The 20,460-nt window shown below is 29.1% G+C and overlaps 2 protein-coding genes across 2 annotated transcripts in view; both read left to right on the top strand.

Annotated features, from left to right (window-relative positions):
* Nucleotides 1-20,460, top strand: part of LOC145307557 (uncharacterized) — a 104,548-nt gene that overhangs the window by 38,547 nt on the left and 45,541 nt on the right. The gene's annotated exons all lie outside the window — the stretch shown is intronic.
* On the top strand, nucleotides 15,174-19,203 carry LOC145307481 (uncharacterized). The gene is made up of 6 exons (XM_080149933.1): nucleotides 15,174-15,267; nucleotides 15,424-15,522; nucleotides 15,683-15,781; nucleotides 16,713-16,781; nucleotides 17,326-17,370; nucleotides 17,638-19,203. The coding sequence occupies exons 1-5, from the start codon at nucleotides 15,195-15,197 to the stop codon at nucleotides 17,352-17,354; spliced, it is 369 nt and encodes a 122-aa protein (XP_080006059.1). The 5' UTR covers nucleotides 15,174-15,194; the 3' UTR covers nucleotides 17,355-17,370; nucleotides 17,638-19,203.

Here is a 20,460-nt window from a genome sequence, read left to right as displayed (position 1 = left end):
GGATTTCCACATTGGTTGGGATGCAAGATCGATTCTCATATTTTTCTTCTAGTTAAGTCTCTAATGGAGATGGTTAATAACAATATGTTAATCAAAAGCTTTTTGAATTCCTGACACAAACATAATTAAGTTTTTCTATATCATTTTCTGTGAGGGCAAGAACTAAGGGACATTGACATAAAATTGGGTATTACAACCTTATATTTTTTTACAATTGTACATCAAATGGACAAGGTATGAATATGATATACTAAATGATGAAGTATTTGGATTTCTTGGATGCTCAAGTAACAAAACCTGCATTGAATCTGGCTTCAAATAATGAATATGGCTAAAAAAAGCACAACAAAACTTTTAGTAGAAACTATTTTAGGCAAATTATATCTTAAAGATAATAATGTAAGGGTCCTTTTTTTGGATTTATCCAACCAAGCAGCCACAAGAACAATATAAAAAAAAACAAAAAATGTTTGTTTTAAAGAAAAAAAAATATTTAATTTAGTTACAGATGATGAAAGTTTTGATTATGATACTGGAGATAGCATGATCAGGTAATAACCTCTCAGCATTAGTGTAAAAACATGTCACCTTGATATCTGATATATAACAATTTTCAGTATACAAATGATGTTAAAAATAGTACCTACAACTTGATGCACATTACAATAGTAAGAGTAAGGGGAATGCCTTTTCCAATAAACAGGCACATTGCCATGTACTTTTATGAGTTCCAAACTAATGACTTGCAATTAAAGGGTTAATTGTCAGTTGGATATTACTTTACCTCATTAGAATCACTCATATTTATATATGTATACATTACTAAAATATTATCAACATATAGATTAATAAAGTTAATCTTTCAATGCTTTAGGAATGCTAGTTATCGCTGGAAAGATGGCATTATCCATTACCGATTCATTGACATTCAAAGAGGTGAAGGATATGATGATAGTGAAAGAAGGTAATTAAATTTTAAGACAATAAATTCAAGCTTCTATTTCAGATAAATAGCCTAATTTCCTAGTAAATATTTGGGTGACCTATATAAACACTCTATTTCTTTATTGTCTGTTGCAAATTGCTAGACAATCCATTCTATATAATTTTGTCCCTCCCTTTCTTTGTCAGTAATTCAATGTCATTTCAAATTCATGGCAAACCCCACCTGAAAATGTGTTATGTTAGAAAAAAAAACCTGTGGAAATGATGAGGTCAGGACAAGCTTCTCCTAAATCAAATTAGTTCCTCATATTAGTTGAAAATTTTCTTGTTCCTTTGGTGATCAAATTTTACTTTTTTCTTTGGAGTACCTTCAACCTAACCTTCTTTACTGTCTTATTTTGTCATTCATGTTTATCATGCAAAATTGCTCCTATTCCATTAGAATAGACAGATATTGGAGCTTTCTAAATATATATTATAGCTCTAATACTTTTTCTGATATCTTTTTTCAAAGTATTGATGTAAAATTATTTTTGTTAACAGCAAAAAGGTGAAACTTTGAATTAGATATTTTAGAAAAAAATTTAAGTATTTTCATATATTAAATCTCACTAATATTGCACACAATTAAGAAAAATAGACAGCCTATATGCTAAAAGACTGCCACAAGTAGACCCAATACCCCAAACTTTTAATAACAAAAAAGTTCTAGGCATTTCAAAATGACATTGTATGTACAGTGAAAACTTTGAAAGATTTTCATTTCTCATAATATAAATTATTAAATTCCGTTGCCTAGACACAAAATTATAACCTTATCTTTGTCAGAAAATTAGGTAACTGATTTTATTTTTACTATAAAAACACCACATTTCCTAGTCAAAATCTCTATAAAAAATCAGTTTAATTTGCGTTTTTAAGCGTAAAATCATAGTGGAGACAAATGAAACTAATTCAAGCTCAGATGTGATTGGTTCTTGAGCTGTTTCAGCCTTCTGATTGGCTGAAAATACTACAGTACTCTAGGTACAACGCAAGTTAAACTGAATTTTAAAAATGAATTTGACTATAAGAATGGGTATTTTTATTGTAAAAATATAATTAGTTACTGGCAACCTAAATTTATGACTAAAATAAGTTTATTATTTTTTTTCTAGGCTAAGTAGTTTAATTTTACAATTTTTAATATGAGCAATGAAAATATTTTAAAATTTTCATTGTACATTTTAAATGCCTACACCTTTTTTGTTATTAAAGCTGAAGGTTTCAAATTTGAAATTTAGGGTATTGGGTCTACTTGTGGCAGTCTTTCAGCAGTTAGATTGGTATATTTATTGAAGGTTTCCTTAAAGGTGCCTTAAACTATCTAAATTTAATGGTCAGTCCAAATATATTCTTTTAAAGACACTATAAGCCAAAAAGAGAATGCTGAAATGATTTTTGAAAGTGCTAAAGAAAAAAATGCCTTGTGTTTTTTAAATTGACTTTAGCAAGGACTTTAAGAACAGATAAGCTGTGAAATGTTGTCACTTTGTAATAAAAAAGCCAATAAAACAACAATCTAAAATTATAAACAAAATAGAAGAATCTTAAGTATTTCCAAGTAGATTAAAACTTAAACAACTTATTCTTGTTTATTTTTTTCTAATAATATTAGGTAATTAAAATAGTAATTTAAAGATTTTAATGTATGATCTCACATGTAATAAAAGTAGCAATTTAATCTTAGACCATTGTTTTGTTAAAAGCACAACATTATAAACCATTACTGAGGTTTTAAATTAAAAATATAAAATTATTTTGAAATATGAGTTTTTGTACCTTAAAAACATTTTGAATTTTAAAAATGCATTAATAGGCAATTTTTAATTATAATTGGATTAGATTTAGTATTCTACTGGCTTTGTATTTTGATTTCCATTGAATGTAGATAGTTTTAGGCACTTTAGCAGTCCAATTTGGTCAATTTGGAGCAATATTAAAGATATTTATATGAAGATACCTTTATTTTTCTCTAAAATATCTTATTTTATTGTTCACCTTTTTGCCTTTATGATGATTTGAAAAAATAGTTTGAAATAAAATATCTAAAAATTATCAGAGCTAGAAAAATGTTAGAGACCATTTTGAAAAGCTCCAATATCTGTCTACTGGAAAAGACAAATAAGACAATGAAGGAGGTTAGGTTAAAGGTATTACAAAGAAAAAAATATTTATTTTTCACCGAAAGTAATTCAAAAATTTGATAGAATTAATTCAAATTAGGGGAGGCTAGTTCTGAACTCATTTTAAGGTCCCAGTACACTATTTGAAAACTTGCTCCTCATGGGGTTTTTCTAACTTAATAGGTGTCCAGGTGCAATGGCAAATTTGATTAACATTTCCATGCTATCTATAGTCAAAGTTTTTTATATTATTCAAGGTTTCTTTAGTTATTTGATATTAGTATTTCTTTGGTTTCAAATTCATGTTAAATTTAGGTTTTTAGAAACTCAGAAAATAATAATCCAAAAGCAAATGCAACTACTGGAGGCGCAACTTTCAGGTATTTTTTTTTCATTTTATTATTAAACAGAAGTGTTTCATGTTTCTAATTTGTCCATGATTGATTTAAATTGTAAAATAATCCCAAAAATCAATCACATTTCCCACCCCCTTCTCATAAGCAAAAACTGGATGGTAGCCTATGTTAATCTATTAATTCAATTAAGGTTGTATCAGATTTATTGATCTGGATGATAATCCAGATCCTGAACTTTTTAATGGACAAGAATTGCACATTACAAAATGGAATTTATCTGGATGCCATGCAACAATAGGTATTACTTTGAGAATTTTTTTATCTTGAGGAATTACATCTTCCTTATATCTATTGTAAAATACCAAGAACAGTACAGTTTGTCTTTATCAAAATCTCTCTGTAAATCATCAATGAATATTGTAAACAATATTACTCCAAAAATTGAAATATTAATGTTATGTAATTCAGACCAAGATTCTTCAACTTATTTCTGGTTTCTTTCACTCAGATTGCTTTTACCTTGTATACCAGCATTATGAACCCTTTATAGTTGGGACCCTTGCTTCACCTTAATTATATCTCAGCTTCTTATAGAGTGAGAGAGCTAAAGTGAGACATAAGTCAAATTTCACTTCCTTAACACTTTTATCTAAAATTTATTTTTAAGTTCCTTTTTCACTTAAAATTTAAAAGAGTTGTAATTTCCTTATTTTTAAAGCTACAAGAAGCATTTTTGTATAAAATGTTTATCTTTATGTAAATTTTATATTAGAAATCTTAACACTGAATTTTGATGCGGCAGCTGCTAGCTGCCACTGCTTGCTTAAATTTAAAATTTGACGTCTCTAAGGAAAATATTGCGATCACAAATGTCTGGAGATTTCTGGATTTCTGAAATTCTCTTGACCACCTGAATTTCATATACTAATATACATATATCCTAAGTTCTACTTAGGATATTTTAGAATTTTGGTAACCTTGTTTAAGTCAAAAAAATATTTTTGCTCTTTACCTGAATTTCCTTGCCAGGTTTGCTGGCATCCTGTGTCCACCATGATAAAGATATTAAAAAATTTCAACTCTCAGTTATGTGCCATACCCGCATTTGTAAAGTCACTTAGTTATGAACCTCTAACTTTCACACACAGAAAATGAGATAGAAAAAAACAGAGGGGGTGCATTCTACGCCCCTCCCCCCTCTTCAACTGTTAATGTAAAGTATATCATGAGCAATATAATCAAAAGCTTTCACTGCATTAATTAAGGAACACTCTGACAACATTATCTCCATGATTTAAAGATTTATTGATAAAATCAATTATTATAAGAATTGCATTGTTAGTGACCTATCTTTGAGAAACTTGAACCAATCTTTATCAAAGAAATCATTAGCATACAAAAAATACAATAACCTTCTACAAAATATTTTTCAAAATAGAATTTTCAGTTTTTACAAATTAAAAATTTTATCATTTTATGTAACTTATTTAACTTATCCAAATTTTTCAGGATCATATTCTCCATCAACACTAAATCTTGGCCCTGTGTGGTGCTATACTGATAATGGTATACTTTTGATAGAATTTTCATTATTCTGTACCTAATATTTTGGGATATGATTGCAGCTTAAAGTCATCAAAACGCATTTTTTAAAGACTTACATTTAGACTAACTAGAGTTATATATGTTATTGATACTCCCTACCTTAAACAATCAGGGCCCCCTCAGTCTCATTTTATTTCTAGGCACCATACAGTTCCAAGATTAAATGACTTTTAAATTTTCTAATTTGTGATTGAGGAAAATTGATTTCATATTAAAATTTCAACTAGAGTGGTCACAGTGACTGATTAAAGTTACCTATTAGTCATAAATATGTAATATATCTATAAGTTTAAAGTTTGAGTCTGTATGTTGAATAGAATAATAATAAGAAAGGTGGGTGAAAATGCCCTCCCCCCTCAGATTTATTAGGGTTCAAGACAACTGGAAAGATTGCAAGCATGATTTGAAATGAGATCAAATTTTCAATTTATTCTAGTGCATTATGGATAATTGGAATTTGCATACCCCCTAATAGATCTAAACTATCATTTCTTGTTTCATTGGCCAAATCAATTTTGCAGTATCAGTACATCTTTTTGCAATCTCTGCTATTTTAAAATCTGAATAAAACTTATCTGCAAAATGAGATCTCATAGAGGGTACCTTGATAGTAAATAAGGGGTGCCAGGAGATCTCGTGATAATTGAGCTACTAGGCTACCAAGCAAGGCCTGCTAGGAAGGGTAAAATGGTTACATTTTGTTGTAAGCAATCAGTTTAAATGTTATAAACATTCTCCTAATCATCAATAGACTTGATTAGAACCATTAATTCATCATTCTAAGACAACTTTTTTTTCATTCAAAAATCATCCTTCGTTACCTCCTTCTCAACTTTTTCAGATGGGGATAAAATATTGTTTTGTCTTGGATTATGGTATTATCAAGCCAACTATGTTCAGGGAGAACTTTAAAGTGGTCAACTTCAGCAAAACAGTTGATATCTAACCCTTATAATCTGGTCAGCTTGCAGGGGACCCACTGAGAAGGTCTCACCAAGAGTTGTCTCAACGCCTTGTTAGCTCAGATATCAAGCCAGCAAGCTAAGAACAGCACTTATAGATGCCCAAGTGGGACACTGTTGAGGTTTCACTGTATCAAAATGTATTCCTATCAATCGATTGATTGCTAGATATAAAACCATGCTTTGCTTTTTAAAATGTATTTTAGAGACAAGCATTTTCTGTGATAAGAATTTTTTGAGATTTAAAAAGATTACACATAATTGATGGTCCTGAGATTACCTCAGTTTTATGTATCATTTATAATATTAACAATTGCCTGCATGTATCTTGTTAAGTGGTTATATTAAATTTTATCATATATATACAATGCAAATAACTGATTTCAAACGATTTTTAATGTCATATATCTAAAGCCATGTAGATATGTAGATATTTATATAAAGTTTTAAACAAATGAAAAATTGAAATCCAGGTACTATAATCAGTGATATTCTTTTCCATATATGGCTTTATTTTTGTAACCATCGGAAGAAAATTTAAAATCTATCCGTAGAAAGCAATTTCAACATTATTTGGTTGGTTTAAAGTAAACTTCAACAAAAAGATTGTTAGTTGTTGATTTTGATATAAAGAGATGACTGTTACACACCCTTCTCTGTCCAAACACCCAAGGATATTAGGTTAAGTAACATCCAACAGACAACGACCTTTGTCTGAGAAGTCCCAACTGTGCATGGTAATGAGTTGCGCCTGTTCTGGGTCAAGGCATTCCCCCTACTCTAACTATTTATGTAGCGCATCTGACATAGCAGCAGTAGGAACCATTTTTAACATCTTTAGTTATGACGCGGTGTCGGCCTGAGATTTGAACCTATTACCTTCCCGACGACGAGCGGATGCGCTACTTGTTGAGCCACGGTTGCGGGTTGGTAACTGCCCTTAATTCCTTTTGCCATTTCCAAAAAGTTAGAGAACTTGTTTCTAGGCCATGTTCTTAAAAAATAGTTGGATCTCACTTCGTTCTGAGTGCTGCAACATTAACTTTCAAACATGAGTCCTCTTATGTTATCTTTAAAATAGGCTACAGTTGCTTGTCACTCATGGCACTCAAGGGGCACCTAAGGCTCCCCTAAAGATGAGAACCAAATAAATTTCAAAAATTTAATTCTTGATAAATTTATGTGCGTCAGTATTCTACCCATAGAATCAGTTCTAGGCGTTCAAAACCACTTCCAGAGGTATTTTTGGTGTCAGAGGACTATGCTGGTTTATATTTGAAAGAAAAATTGTGATGTAAAAATTTTATCCTTGTAGATTTTAAGTAGCTGTCTGTTATTTAGGGTGCTAGATCGATTTCTAGATTTTAATATTTTTGCAATTCCTCAACTCCATTTCAAGATAGAGGGCTGAAATTTTCAGGGGTTAATTGATTTTACATTCTACATAACTCCACAAAGTTTTATTAAGACTTGTTTATTGGGGTGCTGGATCAATTCCTAGATTTTTAAGTTTTGTGTTTTTAAAGGTTGCGTGATTTTATGGTTTTGTAATTTCCCTATTTTACCAAGATTAATGTTTATTTTATGAAACTTTTCTAAAGTAATTTTTTTTTTACATTCTTAATTTTTGAGCTTCATTTCTCATGGATGTTGTCAACATTGTTAAAAAATAGATTGGTATGTTTGCTTCTGAAGCTCTGGTGTGACTTGTTCACTTCCCCCCCCCCCCTGAAGTTGGTTTTGATACCTGAGTTACAATTTTTAATTCTTTTAACACTCATGAAATACTATTGAAACATTAGTTTTTATCTGCTTTTTAATATAACACCTAGCTTTTTGATATCTAAGTTATTAAAAAATCAGTCGATTGTAATTTTAAACAACATTTGATTAAACTCTTAGTAAATGTTTCAAATGGAGTTCAGTAATTAAAATTATTTTCAGGAGCAACAGTACTTCATGAGCTTGCCCATATAATTGGTTTTATACATGAACACAACAGGTTTGTATGGAAGTCAATCAAGTTAATAATACACTACAAGGCTAGGCTCCACATATATATGCATTTGTTTATCTTAAAATTGAAAAGGCTGAAGTTTTTGCTGTTTACTTCTAAACCTTGGGATTAAATTGATGTGATAAAATTTTCACTAGAAAAGTATTCACAGGTAATAAAATGGTATAAAATATCCATGCATAACTAAGCACAAATATATATATTGGAAAATGGATAAAGTAAATCAAGCATATGCTCTTTGGAAAAAAATCTACAATTTATTAAAATCATTAGCAGCAGAAAAAATAAAAAATATATCAAAAATCATAAATTAAGCTAATCGTCCTTTTGTCTATGAACAAAAAAATCCCTTAGAACAACCAAAGATAAGTGAAAATAAAAAAAAATAAAAAGCAGTTGGACTGCCTTGGATATTATATTCTCAAATATGCCCTATGATGATGGGAAAATTTACAAGAAAAACATAGGTTTGGCTTTAATAGCAGCTTAGTAAATCTTATTTTCACATAGCATTATGAACTGATGGACATACTGATGGGGGGGGGGGGGGTCATATATAATATGTGTAAGACTTAAGGAGGGACATTTTTTTTTCTGTGCAATTTAATAAATATTAAATGAATTTATTAGATTAAAACACAAAATCCAAATAGAATTTTTTAGGCCTGACCGTGATCAATTTGTTGAAATAAAACATGAATTGATGGATGAATTTTACAAAAACAAAATGAAAATTAGTAATGACATTCATGGAGAAACACATGAGGTAAAATATAATTTCTGATTTATGCTTCTCTAAGTAATAATTAAAATACATTTTTTAATATGTTGTAAAGAATTTCTTACCAAAATATGAAATATTAATGTTTGAATATATTTAGACTCCATATGACTACTACTCCATAACCCATTATCCAGAAAGTGGAGGACATTGCAGAGATAATGAGACATGTATAATTGTCAAGGATCCATTTAGAAAATACTTCAATGACACTGGTTTGCTCAAACAATATCCTGTGAGTGATAATTTTAAGTCTAATCCTTATACTAAAGTAACAGGATGTTTCTTTGTCTGTGTATGTATCTGTGTGTCTGTACCAAAGGATTTCGCTAACTGCTGAACCGATCGGGTTCTCCTTAACAGGGTAGCTTCTCATAGGTCCCAAAAAATAAAAAATCCCCCCCCCAAAAAATAAAAAAATTTAATTTTTTTAATTAAAATAAAAATGAGGGGGGAGGCATCCCCCCCACAAAAAAAAATTTTTGCCCCCCCAAATTTTTTTTACTCTTTCTTTTAAAATTTACAATAAGAAATTGGGTTATTAAATTTGACTCTCTCCTCCTCAAGAGGCCTCTAGGGGCATAGCCGCTAGTCCTTATAATAAAGTAACAGGATGTTTGTTTGTCTGTGTAATTGTATGTTTTTACAGGGTAGCTTTTAATTGGTCCTCGGAAGTTTTTTTTTTATTTTGGGCAGGGTACCACCCCCCGTCCATTTTAAAAAAATTTTACTTTTTAAATCTAAAAAAATTTGGTTATCAAACTCAGTTACGAATATCTTAAGTTGATATAAAATTAATGGGACTGTGGTGAATGTAAAAATTTCTCATCTGATTATCAAACCTTTAGCTATACTGATCAACCAAAAATGTCAAGGATTTATTTGGGGCATTTTTAGAAGAAAAATCTTAACACTGAAAATCTTAACATTTGTGTTCTTTATAAAGTTTCTATACGGGATTACCCTAGAATAACTGCCCATTGCAGTAAGGAAGTCGAAGTTATCACTTACCTAATAGTTAATTCTTACCCAAGACCAGTTGTTTATAAACTATCCCCTAAATTGGTTTAAAACTTAAACAAGCCTATTTTCAGAGCCAATTATCTCCAGTGGATGTTATTGAGATTTCAAGGTATATTTTTTTAAATTAGTGTTGAAAGGGTGAAGAAAGCAAAATATGACTGACTGATATGTTGTTGGAAAAATAAAAATTGTTTATCCCTCTAGTTCTGATAGGAGCTGGGATTTAGAGGGGTATCCCCTACTTCCCAACATACTAAGGTGCAGAGAGGGATTCAATTTTAAAGAGTTAATATGACTAAATAATTTAAAATGCCAACAACACAGTCTCTGTACACAAATCACAGGAACCACAATTGAAAGATCTAAAAGAAACATACAGTTTATTTGCAAAAATAAACTTTTAAAAACTTATTACATAATTCAAAAAAAACAAACATAAATCTTTCATGTAATTATATTGAGTCGTAATTTTTTTTTACATACAATTATATTTTTTATTTTTATTTCAGGGCCTATAATTGTAATGTAACTGATGAGATGAATGTAAGATATACTTTTTTTAATGAAATGATTTTCACTAGTGGTAGCGCTTGTGCCCCTTGCCTGCCTAGCAGCAGTCACTCAGCCTTGTAGCCTATAACTAACTTAATCTAATTTTTAAAAAAAAATAGTGTTCTTGGCCAGAGTCATAGTTTTGTCAGAGGTTGGAGGGGGGAGTGTACCAAAATTTTCCAATTTGAAAAAAATTTTAAAGGATAACACCAAATTACTTATGAAATTAAAATAGGAATGATTTATTACAAACCAAATTAATTATTTAAGGAGAGGTATGAGGAATACAAGAAAAAACTAGATGAAGCAGGTTATAAATATAATGTTTTTAACCCTTACAGACCGGGCCCAAATTCCCACCTTAAAAAGGGAGAATAAGGTTGAATATGATATCAGCACAAGATAATCGTACCATTTCATAGATTATAAATAACTTAAAGATATTGACATATTCAATTGTATAAGTCTGTTTATAACTTAAGACCAGCACAACTCAATGTCTTTATGCATAAATAGTTTGGTTCCCTAATAACTCGAAACACCCCAGCATCTCACAAGGTTGAATTAAAAAGCTTTTGTTGAATGATGAAGAGGAAACCAGTTAACATTTGATCTTGTACATTTTCTTAACAATATTGCAATTAGCAATAGAAAAATATATAAATTTTATTTTAAAAAAACCTTGACAGGAGAAATTTTAAAAAGCATCTTATTTTTTCTCATTTATAGATATTTAGATATGTAGAATAAAATTTTCACGAAAGATTAATTTATCTAGGAAATCTAGGAAATCTTCTTCTTGATGCATCAAAGGCAGGACTATTGGAGAAAGTAAAGGATTATATATCTTATGGTACTGATGTGAATTCAAAGGATAAAGGAGGTAAGTTACTTATTATATCTCTAATATCAATATCTGCATGTCCAATCATTAAATTATTCATTGACTATTTATAACATCCTTCATCAATCTTGTTATTTTACTCTCTCTTTACATTTAAGTAGAATGCCAAAACATATTACTTAATAAATAGTTTATATATCAAACAAATTTTTTCTTTGTAATTTCTTTATCTTTAAATTTTAAATTAAAGCAGTTAGTGCAATTATGAGCAATTAATTTAATTGTCCTAAATCTCAGATGTTTTCCTAAACTGCCTCTTGAGCACTTAATGCCCCCCATTTTTATGTAATTGAATATAAGAGAGGGGATTATTTTTTTTATTTTTGGTTAGTTTGTATTTATTAGCCCTGCATTGTTAGGGTACCACAGTTGTACATTGGGATCTTTTGACAAAAGTCAGGAAAGGGTAGTGAAAACTTCATGTCAGTTTTTATGATTTTCCAGATTTTTTACCGAATTTTTTCAAAGCAACAAAAAATACATTTATGTTCATCATATCAAAATATTTTTTGGTAGACATTGATTTTGTTAAAATATTCCTATCCTATCTAAAGTTATGAAGGTTTATAGATTTTTTTAAAAAAAGGTTAGCTTCGCTGCTCCAAAAAAGCCAGACATACTTACCAAATGCAAATTAGAAGTTAACAGGAGCAATATTTAAGTTATTTCCAGGTTAAAGCAAAAGAAATTACACCATTTCTTCAAATACAAGTCTATTTATTGAAGTTTACTTTTGTCTACTCTTAATGTCCAAGTAAATATTTGTCATTTGATCCCACTGTGAGTTTTATGCCCTACAGTTTTAGGACTCCTCTGCTGGAGATAGACATATAATACAAGAGTTATGTCTAACCCTCTTTTTTTCAATTGAATTTTAAAATAATAGTAGGTAGAGGGGGGGGGTGTTGGATAAACATTTGAAGTACATTGAGGTAACAACAAAATTAACTAAACTTTGAGATAAAATCTACAAATAATCATGGTTAGTTAATTTACCTAACTTATCCACCAATATATACTTATTACTTTTATATTTCTCTGTGTATCTATAAATCTATTCTAAACTACACAACATATGATAAATCTAATATATTTATATCTAGGAAGGACAAGTCTTAACTGGGCAACAAGGAATGGGCGTACTGATGTTGTGAAGCTCTTATTAGAACATGGAGCTGATATCAAAGCCAAGGATAATGATGGTTAGTTACATTAATATTATTATAATAATATATTTCCATCACATACATCTATCTATCTATCTCACTATACATATATTACAAAATTATACTTTTCTATATTTATTTCCCTGTGTATCTATAATTGTACTCTAAACTACAATATATACTAAATCTAATATATTTATATCTAGGATGGACTAGTCTTATATTGGCAGCAAGGAATGGACACTCTGATGTGGTGAAGGTCTTATCAGAACATGGAGCTGATATCAACGCCAAGAATAAATGGGGTTTGTTACATAATATTATTATAATACTATATTTACATCAGATATATCTATCTATCTATCTTACTATGCATATATTACAAAATTATACTCTTCTATATATAACTCCCTACTCAACTATAAACTAAACAATATATGATAAATCTAATATATTTATATCTAGGAGAGACCAGTCTTATATTGGCAGCAGAGTATAGACATATTGATATTGTGAAGCTCCTATTAGAACATGGAGCTGATATCAACTCAAAGGATAATGATGGTTAGTTACATAATATTATTATAATACTATATTTCCATGACATATATCTTTCTATCTCTCTTACTCTACCTATATTACAAAATTATACTGTTCTATATGTATTTCTCTGTGTATCTATAGCTCTACTCTAAACTTCACCATATATAATAAATCTAATATATTTATATCTAGGATTTACAAGTCTTATCTGGGCAGCAAGGAATGGACATACTGATGTTGTAGAGCTCCTAGTGGAGCAAGGAGCTGACATCAAAGCAAGGAGTAAATGGGGTTAGTTACATAATATTATAATAATAATATATTTACATCATATATATCTATCTATCTATCTTACTATACATGTATTACAAAATTATACTTTACTATTTATATTTCCCTGTGTATCTATAATTCTACTCTAAACTACACAATATAATAAATCTAATATATTTATATCTAGGATTTACAAGTCTTATCTGGGCAGCAAGGAATGGACATACTGATGTTGTAGAGCTCCTAGTGGAGCAAGGAGCTGACATCAAAGCAAGGAGTAAATGGGGTTAGTTACAAAATATTATTATTATATTAGTATATATTTATTTCTATCACATAAATATCTTTTGATCTATCTTGCTATACTTATATTACAAAATTTTACTTTTCTATATATATTTATATGTGTATCTATAATTCTACTCTAAACTATATAATATATCTAATATATTTATATCTAGGAGATACCAGTCTTATGTTGGCAGCATGGAGAGGAAATACTGATGTTGTAAAGCTCTTATTAGAACATGGAGCTGATATCAATGCAAAGAGTAAATATGGTTAGTTAATTACATATTTACATCACATAAATATCTTACTACACATATATTACAAAATATATGTATATGAATATACATAAACTGTAAAATTATACTTTTCTATTTTTAACTCCCTGTGCATCTATAATTATATTCTAAATTACACAATATATTACATAAATAATATATTTATATCTAGGAGAGACCAGTCTTATGAAGGCTACAAAGTACAGACGTATGGATGTTGTGAAGCTCTTATTAGAACATGGAGCTGATTTCAATGCCAAGGATGAAATGGGTTAGTTACAATTATTAATAATACTAAAATTAGTAGGCTGTCAAATTCTTTTTATTAACTGAGATAATTGCTCTACACACTAAAAGATACTTTTTTTGTGAGTCTTACTGTATATAAACAACAAATGTATGTTTATCTAGGTGATACCAGTCTTAAAGTTGCAGCAAACAAAGGCCACACTGATTTTGTAAAGATTCTTCTAGAAAATGGAGCTGATGTCAATTTACAGAATAAATATGGTTAGTACACAATTTATTGTAATTATATCTGTCCATCAATCTTTTAATTCTTTATTAGAACATGGGGCTGATTATAGGAGAATAATTGTTACCTGCACAATACTTTTATTGTACAATAGTTTTATATATAAGACAAATGTATGTTCATCTGAAAGATACCAGTCTTATACTTGCAGCATATAAAGGCAACACCTTTAATTTTTTATTAGAACAGGAGACAGAAAATTATTCTTAAGATACACAATACTATTATTGTATAATATCAATAGATAATAGATAATATATATGGATGTGGATATATATGGTTAGTTACACAATTTATTTTAAATGTATCTATCCATCTACCTTTTAATTCTTTATTAGAACATGGGACCAGAATATTCATGGTTTAGCTACACAAAGAGTTTTATTTTTGGGGATGCTGCTTTGGGGGTTTCTCACCACCAACACTGGATTTGTTTCCAAAAATTAAAAAGACTACACATTTAGTATATTAGTATAAAATATTTTTATATATAGGAGACAAATGTATTTTTATCTAGGAGAAACCAGTCTTATGCATGCAGCATTTCAAGGTCACACTGATATCGTGAAGATTTTTCTAGAAAATGGAGCTGATGTCAATTTACAGAAAAAATATGGTGAGTTACACAATTTATTTTAGTTATATCTATCCATCTACCTTTTAATTATTTATTAGAACATGGGGCTGATGACTATTCATACGAGAATAATTGTTAGCTACACAATACTTTTATAGTATAATATTTTTATATATTAGACAAATGCATTTAATCTAGGAGAAACAAGTCTTATACTTGCAGCAATGGAGGGACACACTGAAATAGTGAAGATTCTGTTAGAAAATAAAGCTGATGTCAATAAACAGGATATATATGGTTAGTTACAAAATATATTTTAGTTATATCTATCCATCTACCTTTTAATTATTTATTAGAACATTGGGCTGATATTCATAGGAAAATTATTGTTAGCTACACAATACTTTAATTGTATATAATGTTTATAGATTAGACAAATGTATGTCTATCTAGGAAGTACCAGTCTTATGTATGCAGCAAGAAATGGATACACTAATATAGTGAAGATTCTTCTAGAAAATGGAGCTAATGTCAATTCGAAGAAAAATACTGGTTAGTTACACAATTTATTTTAGTTATATCTATCCATCTACCTTTTAATTATTTATTAGAACATGGGACTGATGACTATTCATAGGAGAATAATTGTTAGATACACAATACTTTTATTGTGTATAATGTTTAAAGATTAGACAAATGTATGTTTATCTAGGAGATACCAGTCTTATATGGGCAGCATGGAGAGGATACACTAATATTGTGAGGACTCTCCTAGAAAATGGAGCTGATGTCAATTTACAGAATAAATATGGTTAGTACACAATTCATTGTAATTATATCTATCCATCTACCTTTTAATTATTTATTAGAACATGGAGCTGATGACTATTTATAGGAGAATAATTGTTAGCTACACAATACTTTTATTCTGTAATATTCTTATATATTAGACAAATGTATGAACATCTAGGAAGTACCAGTCTTATGAGCTACAGAGCTAAACATTTTGTGCATGCTTTCTTTGCCCTTTTATTTAAGAACCATTGGTTTTAGGCAAGGAAAAGTTAATGTGATTCTGACAAACAATTCTGAGCGACAATTTTCCTACAACCCCTTCACATTTTTCTCCCCTTTTTTCCCCTCCCCTTCCATTAGATAAAAAACAATTTTTACACCAACTTAACGCCAACAAAATACTTTCCTAACTTTTGGCAATTTCAAATGGAATTAATTGGCTGAATAGCAGTTTTTGGGTTTTAGGTCCTTTTTAACTTTGAAAAATTTAAATTGCTGTATTTTTTTATTTTTAAAGCTAAAAGAACCATATTAGAATTCTCTAAACATAAATTTTGGTAGCAACAGCTGTACTTGGCAGGTCCAGCTGCAGCAATTGGTGGTCAGCAGGGAAATTTAAAATGTTATGTGAACTAATGCTAAAGTTTAAAATTTAATGTCACTAAGTATAAAATTGCGTTCACAGGAGCTATGAGCTGGAGAATTAGAACCTGTAGGATTTTACCTGGAACCTGAAATTGACTTGAATTCCTATATTTCATAATAGGATGTTCTATGATTTCTTTTATCTTCAAAAACAAATGAGCTACAGATTGTATTGTGATCATAATTTTCTACTATTACCATCCACCCTGTATATATCTGTTTACATTTCATCTTTTCTGTATATTTGGTCAAATATTTAGTTGTGAATCTATCATGTGCATTATAGAAATTAATGTGTCTAGATAGAACTGCACTTGACTGGGCAATTTCTGAGGGGTATTCTCAAACTGCAGAAGTACTCAGAGAAAATGGTAAGTCCTTCTTGTTTAAGCCTCAGCTGTTGAAGGAAACATGTTTTCTTTCTCATTTTCTGTTTTCGCTCTAATACACTGAACCCTAAATGAGTTCTCAATGGTCTGTGGATAAAAGGAGGGTTGACCATCTTACAGTTGAGCTAGAGTGCTGAATGTGTATGTGGAGTTCCCTGTTTTATAGTTCTGATTTGTCTCCTTACCCATATTATCAAGCAGCCCTTATCTGTAGGTCCCTTTTGTACCTATAAATTGGCTCCTGGTAGATAAAGAATAATGTGGTTTCTTAATTTTTAGAGAGCCAGACAAGCAGATAGACAGATAAACAAGTAAAGAGTATTGGGGCTACAAATTTAAGAATGACATTGACAAACTTTTTTGATACTAAATTGATATTCCCTATGTACCAGGATCTATTAATAATTTTGTGACACCTTGGTAACTTTAATTGGTCACAATTACCACTGACAGAAATACAGATATCAATTTCTACTTTGCGTCATTTTATCTAATTTAAATATGAGCTAATATTTCAATATTTCAGGAGCTAAGAGAGGAAGTGATGTTGAGTAAATGAACAACAATAAAAGTAGGTGAAAAATTATATAAATTTAACATATGCAATCATGCAAGAAGTAAAACCTAAAAGGTGGAATTTCTCTTTAATCATTCGAGATGAAATTCCATACTATGTTTAAACAAAGATTAATGTACAAAATCCCCACATCCTTTTATTATTCATTTTCTGTTGTAGAATATTTAAATCTATATATGAATAAGTTAAGCCCAGCAAATCTTTTTTGTTGTTGTTGATTTATTTGTTATTTTCTTATAATATTCAATGTTAATACTTCAGAATTGAAAACGGCAGCAGATAAAGATCCTTCACAGAACATATTTTGGGTCATGTGAAGTAAACAAAGTAGCAGGTTTCGTCATATTTTCACAGAAGCTTTTCTGATTCATCTAGCCACTGCGGTGGGCTCTTACCCTGAAGGATAATTATCTAATTTAACCTAACCTAACTTGAAATAACTTTTTAAAACCTACTGTGAAAATATGACAAAACTCGCACCTCTGTTTCCTTCACATGACTCCATATTTTTTTATTAACTATATATATTACTATTTACTCAATTCATATCCAGTTACAAACCTTCTCCCTTAATGTAATGCTAGTTATTTCTTGCATCATATTATAAAAAGCTTTCTGCAGATATAAAATGTTTAATCATAAGATTAAAACCAGTTTTCTTATTCTATGCTTTCAGTATCTTGGGCCGTAAAAAAAATGGTTTTAATCTTATGATTGCAGATAATCTTAGCAAATGGGATATAACACTTTGCTTGACATTAATTTTCATAGAGATAAAACTAAACCACCATCCAAGAAATGATTTGAACATTGGTTATCATTTTTAATATTTTAGATGAAAAAACAATAATTGTATCTGAAAGGAGTTATCAAATAAACAATTTATAAAATGTAGAATATGATCCATTTTTGCTACTTCAAGTTTAATTTTGAAAAGGAATTTTCTTTGTGTCCTCAAATTATTTCAATTTAAGAGAAAATAAAAGATCAAAATATCTTAAAAGAAACCATTACAATATTCTTATAGACAGACACACAGACAAACAAACAAATATATAAACATCCTTTTACTTTATTATAAGGATTTATTGAAGATAATAATCTAGTTTACTGACTAATTGGTCTTTTATGGTTGTTGAATATCTTAATTACATTAAGGGACTGAGTGTCTACTATATAAACATGGTATATGGAGCAAATTGGCATGAATTTTGACTAAGTAATAAGAATTTGATATTAAAGATATAAATTGGTCCAGTTTACTAATAAAATAATCTAGATTTTTGGGTATTTGAAACTTAAACATCAGGTATCAGGATTTAAACATAAGATATTAGAAATACTTTGAATTAAATCAATAAAATTTATACTTTCAAGATTCTGCCATTTGATTTATTATCTGTTGAATATATAATTTTTATCATGGAAAGAAAAACAAAGTAGCTAGGGTTGTTGTGACTTTACATTAACTATTCTCCAATTTCTAGCCCCTGGTGGTGCTCTAACCCTGCAGAGCCTTTTTCCTAACCCTGTAGAGCAATCATTAACATTTACCTAACCTAAAATAACCTATCTAAAGCTACTGTGTACATATGATGAAACTTGTTACTTCATTTTCTTTCCATGATACCATAGATTCAACACTATCATGTTGTATTTTATTTATATTTTATATATATTATTATATATATATACTTATGTTGATTTAAAAAAAGTATTGCAAATAAATTCAAAACCAGCCCAACATCTTCAGTTTTAAGATTGCAGTTTCTATCCAACTCTCTTTTACATGAATGCATTTTTTTATATTAAAACCTGACCATTAAAATATTTTCTAATAATAATCCTATTTTTATGTAAAAAAAAACTTATCCAAATGTTTATATTTATATATATTTATATTTTTTCCTTTTATTTCCAAAGATCTTTAGACTCCTGTGTATTACTTTTGAAAAATTCCTATTTATTTGCAATTATTTTTATCAAACATTAAATAGCTAGTTATTTACAGATATAATAATCATTATAACATATTGTTTATGTAAGTTTATATTTTATTAATTTGTATCAATTCATATTTAAAAATTTTTCTTCTTATAAATTTGTAAAAAGTGATTTTTTGATTCAAGGTGAATCAAAAGCAATATTTAAAAATAATTATAGATTTGAATACTTTAAACTTTTTGATTATTAATATTTATTATAATGGATTAATTGACCTTGATATATAACCAATAAAATTATTAGCATTCAATGCTTTAAATATCTTTTTTTTAAATTAACTTTATATGTCTGTAATGAGTCTACTTTTTTATTATTCTGTTCATGTTATAGAAAGTTTTCTGCTTCCTATTTATTTTATACAAGCGGATTTGTCCCTAGGATTCTAGGAGCACTATTTATTTAGATTTTAAATAAGTAAAAATTAAGGAGAACCCGATTGGTTCAGTGGTTAGTGAGATCCATTGGTACAAAGAAACAGACAGAAAAACATTGTTCTACTTTGTATTATAGACTAGCGGTAATGCACCTAGAAGCCTCTAAGGACACTTAAAGTGTAGACACCCTCCCCATAAATAGCTAAAAACCTTCTCTGGATATATAAGAAGCTTTGTTGAAAGGAGAACCATATCAGTTCAGTGATTAGCAAGATCCTTGGCTACAGACAATAAAAGCTTACTACTTTATATGATAGGATTATATTTCAAAAAAGCCTTTATAAATTCACAAACTTTTTTATTACATAAAATAGTTAACATAGTAATTACATTAAATCTGAGAATAATTAACAATAAAAATCACTAAACCTCTAATAAAATATTTTATGCCACATTTAATTTAATTAATGATAGATTTAAGGCATATCCATCCATTTATTACACTAGTCACTATAGTAAAGTTCAGTAAAATAAAATCTAATTAAAATAGATAGGTATTTAAAAATAGGGATATATAATTCAAATAAAGATAAAATAAAATTTGCTTTTCAATGGCTGATGTTCAATGTTGGACATACAGCATGAATTATAGAAAAGCTCCACTACTAAAACTAATATCTAGAAACATCTTACTGTGAACTGCACT

This window comes from Acartia tonsa, chromosome 15, assembly GCF_053477335.1.
Source record: "Acartia tonsa isolate MP-2025a chromosome 15, ASM5347733v1, whole genome shotgun sequence".
In the NCBI taxonomy this organism is placed as follows: domain Eukaryota; kingdom Metazoa; phylum Arthropoda; class Copepoda; order Calanoida; family Acartiidae; genus Acartia; species Acartia tonsa.
Note: the sequence above shows the minus strand (reverse complement) of the source record. Positions and strands in the feature narration are given on the sequence as shown.

Excerpts from the sequence above, each read along its gene's own strand:
- LOC145307481 (XM_080149933.1), top strand. The coding sequence starts at position 15,195 with ATGGAGGGACACACTGAAATAGTGAAGATTCTGTTAGAAAATAAAGCT. Across the intron at positions 15,523-15,682 it reads CAATTCGAAGAAAAATACTG|GAGATACCAGTCTTATATGG; the intron begins GTTAGTTACACA and ends ATGTTTATCTAG. Across the intron at positions 15,782-16,712 it reads CAATTTACAGAATAAATATG|ATAGAACTGCACTTGACTGG; the intron begins GTTAGTACACAA and ends TAATGTGTCTAG.